General features: G+C 39.9%; 1 protein-coding gene and 1 pseudogene across 1 annotated transcript; one reads left to right on the forward strand and one right to left on the reverse strand.

The window, feature by feature from the left end:
* The first annotated feature begins 836 nt into the window (after positions 1-836).
* On the forward strand, positions 837-955 carry LOC120613387 (uncharacterized; annotated as a pseudogene).
* A 667-nt stretch (positions 956-1,622) lies between these two features.
* Positions 1,623-2,165, reverse strand: LOC120612180 (ferritin light chain-like). The gene has a single exon (XM_039874659.1). The coding sequence runs from the start codon at positions 2,163-2,165 to the stop codon at positions 1,638-1,640; it is 528 nt and encodes a 175-aa protein (XP_039730593.1). The 3' UTR covers positions 1,623-1,637.
* Between the last annotated feature and the right edge of the window lie 491 nt (positions 2,166-2,656).

Consider the following 2,656-nt stretch of genomic DNA (forward strand, 5'->3'; position numbering starts at 1 on the left):
GTGAATAATGCTCCTATGTACAAATATCTGTTTGAGTCCCTGATTTCGATTCTTTTGGAGTGGAATTGCTAGGTCATATGGTAGTTTTATGTTAAACCTTTTGAGAAACCGACACTGCTTTCCACAGTGGCTGCACCATTTAACATTTCCACCAGCAACACATGAGGGTTCTAATTTCTTCATATCCTCACCAACAATTATTATTATTATTTTTTTAAATTACAGCCATCCTAGTATGTGTGAGGTTGTATCTTATTGTGGCTTTAATTTGCATTTCTCTAATGGGTAATAATACGTATTTTTCGTAAGCTTATTGGCCATTCGTATATCTACTTTTGAAATATATTCAATTATTTGCAGATTTTTGAACTGGTTTGTTTGTTTTTGGTTGTTGAATAGTAGGAGTTCTTTACATATTCTGGATATTAGTGCCTTATCAGACATATGATTTGCAAATATTTACTCCCATTTAGTAGGTTGTCTTTTTGCTGTTTTGATAGTATCTTTTAATGCGCACAAGTTCTTAATTTTGAAGAAATCCAATTTATTTATTTCTTTTTTTGCCCATGCTTTTGGTATCACATCCATGAAGTCATTGACAAATCAGATGGCATGAAGATTTTCTCCAGTGATTTCTTCCAAGTGTTATAGTTATAGGTCTTACATTTAGGTCTTCGATCCACTTTGAGTTAATTTTTGTATATGGTGTAAAGTAAGGGTTCAATTTTAGTCTTTTGTATGTGTATATCCAGTTTCTTCACCACTATTGGTTGCAAAGACTGTCCTTTTCCCAATAAATGGTTTCGGGACACTAGTCAAAAATCAATTCACCACGGGTCTACAGCCATGCCACCCTGAACAAGTCCAATCCCGTCTGATCTCGGAAGCTAAGCAGGGTCGGGCCTGGGTAGTACTTGGATGGTAGATTACTTAGGAAGACCAGGTGCTGTAGGAGTAAAAAAGTAAATAAATAAATAAGAGATCGTAAGCTGACAAGGTCTTTGCAATCTGTGAAGTCAACCAAGGATTGCCTTGCCTAAAAAAAAAAATCAATTCACCGCATATATGAGAGTTGATGCTGTTTTGGGTGTGGGCCTTTCTCACCATCATGAAATGATTTCTGAGTTTAGTTGACTGAAGAGGGAGAAATTATGTCTACAAGGCTTGAAGATTGTTGAACAAGGCTTAAAAAGGACAACTTTACCTCTCATCTCAATATATACGGGAGATTGATTCCAAAAACATGTTCAACATGTAGCAGTTACAGTTATGAGTTTACCTTCTACATTGTGGGTGCTCAAATAAGTATTTGTTGAACAAATAGTAAAAGCACTTTATTTACTTGGTAACAATATAGTGAAATGCAATTTCTATATTTAAAGATGTCTTAGTTCTTATAAAAGCAAATGGAATTCCTCGAACTAGAATCTGTGACATTTTCAAATATTCCAATGGCTTCTTAAAAGTTTTTTTTTTTCTGCAAAAAGCTTTTTTGTTTCAATTTGGTCCAAGGCCTGGAAGAGGGCTCCAGGGTGATTAGAAGGCTGCCTAGTGGTTGCAGGAAGAGACTCAGGCACAAGGCCAACACCAGGTGAATACAGAGGGGCCCCTCAAAGACCTCTGGGCTCCAAAGGCTCCTAGTCATGCTTGAGTGTGAGCCTTTCAAAGAGATACTTGCCCTGCCCAGCCTGGGGGCTGGCCAGCCTGCGGAGGTTAGTCAGGTGGTCGCCCATCTTCTTGATGAGTTTAACCTCCTCTTCTAGGAAGTGGCTCGCCAGGAAGTCACAGAGATGGGGGTCTGCACAGGCAGAACCCAGGGCATGAAGATCCAGAAGGGCCTGGTTCAGGTTCTTCTCCAGGGCCATGGCGACTTCCGTGGCATCATGAGTTTTACTGCATTCATCCTGGGAAGGCTTCTGCGGGTCCTGAAAGAGGGCGCAGCTGACACTCTGGTTTTGCATCTTTGAGAGATGCTCCGTGCCCTCACATTTCTCCTTGGCCAACTCACGGAATAAGTGGCCCACACCTTCCAGAGTTACATCATTAAGGTCAAAATAGAAGTGCAGAGAGAGGTAGGTGTAGGAGGCCCGCAGATGCAGATTGACCTGGTGGTTGATGGAGGCCTCCACCTCAGTGGAGTAATTTTGATGGAATTGAGAGCTCATGGTTGCTCAGCAATAAGGAATTAAGCTCAAAACATGATGTTGGCTGGTTGCCAAGGCCAAGAATGGCTGAGAAGGTTCCAAAGGATGCTACTGGAAAAGAGGTTGGAGGGTGGTTGGAGGCTGGAAAAGGGGTGTCCCTGGGTCTGTTCTGTCCAAACACTGCTGATCCTTGGGACTGCTAAGGGCACTGCCAGATAACTTCTTAACTTTAAAAGAATTTTCAGAATTTCAAAAAAGTTCAAAAAGTTATTTGATTTTTATTCTCTCTCTCTCTCTTTTTTTAAATAACCCTTGGCCTTTATGTTCTATAACACAGTACAGACCTAGATTTCTCTTTGATAAATGCTCTATTAATCTTTCTCACACCTAAGAAGTGAGTACATAATGACATGCAGTAAACAGATTTATTTACATTTACACTTTATAAATATGAAGTGGTAAATAGATTAAGCTGTTCATTCTCTCTCTGTGGCTATAATATGTGAAGCACT

Source organism: Pteropus medius, unplaced genomic scaffold (assembly GCF_902729225.1).
Source record: "Pteropus medius unplaced genomic scaffold, Ma_sr-lr_union100, whole genome shotgun sequence".
Lineage (NCBI taxonomy): Eukaryota > Metazoa > Chordata > Mammalia > Chiroptera > Pteropodidae > Pteropus > Pteropus medius.

Coding starts and splice junctions, on each gene's coding strand:
- LOC120612180 (XM_039874659.1), bottom strand. CDS start 2,165: ATGAGCTCTCAATTCCATCAAAATTACTCCACTGAGGTGGAGGCCTCC.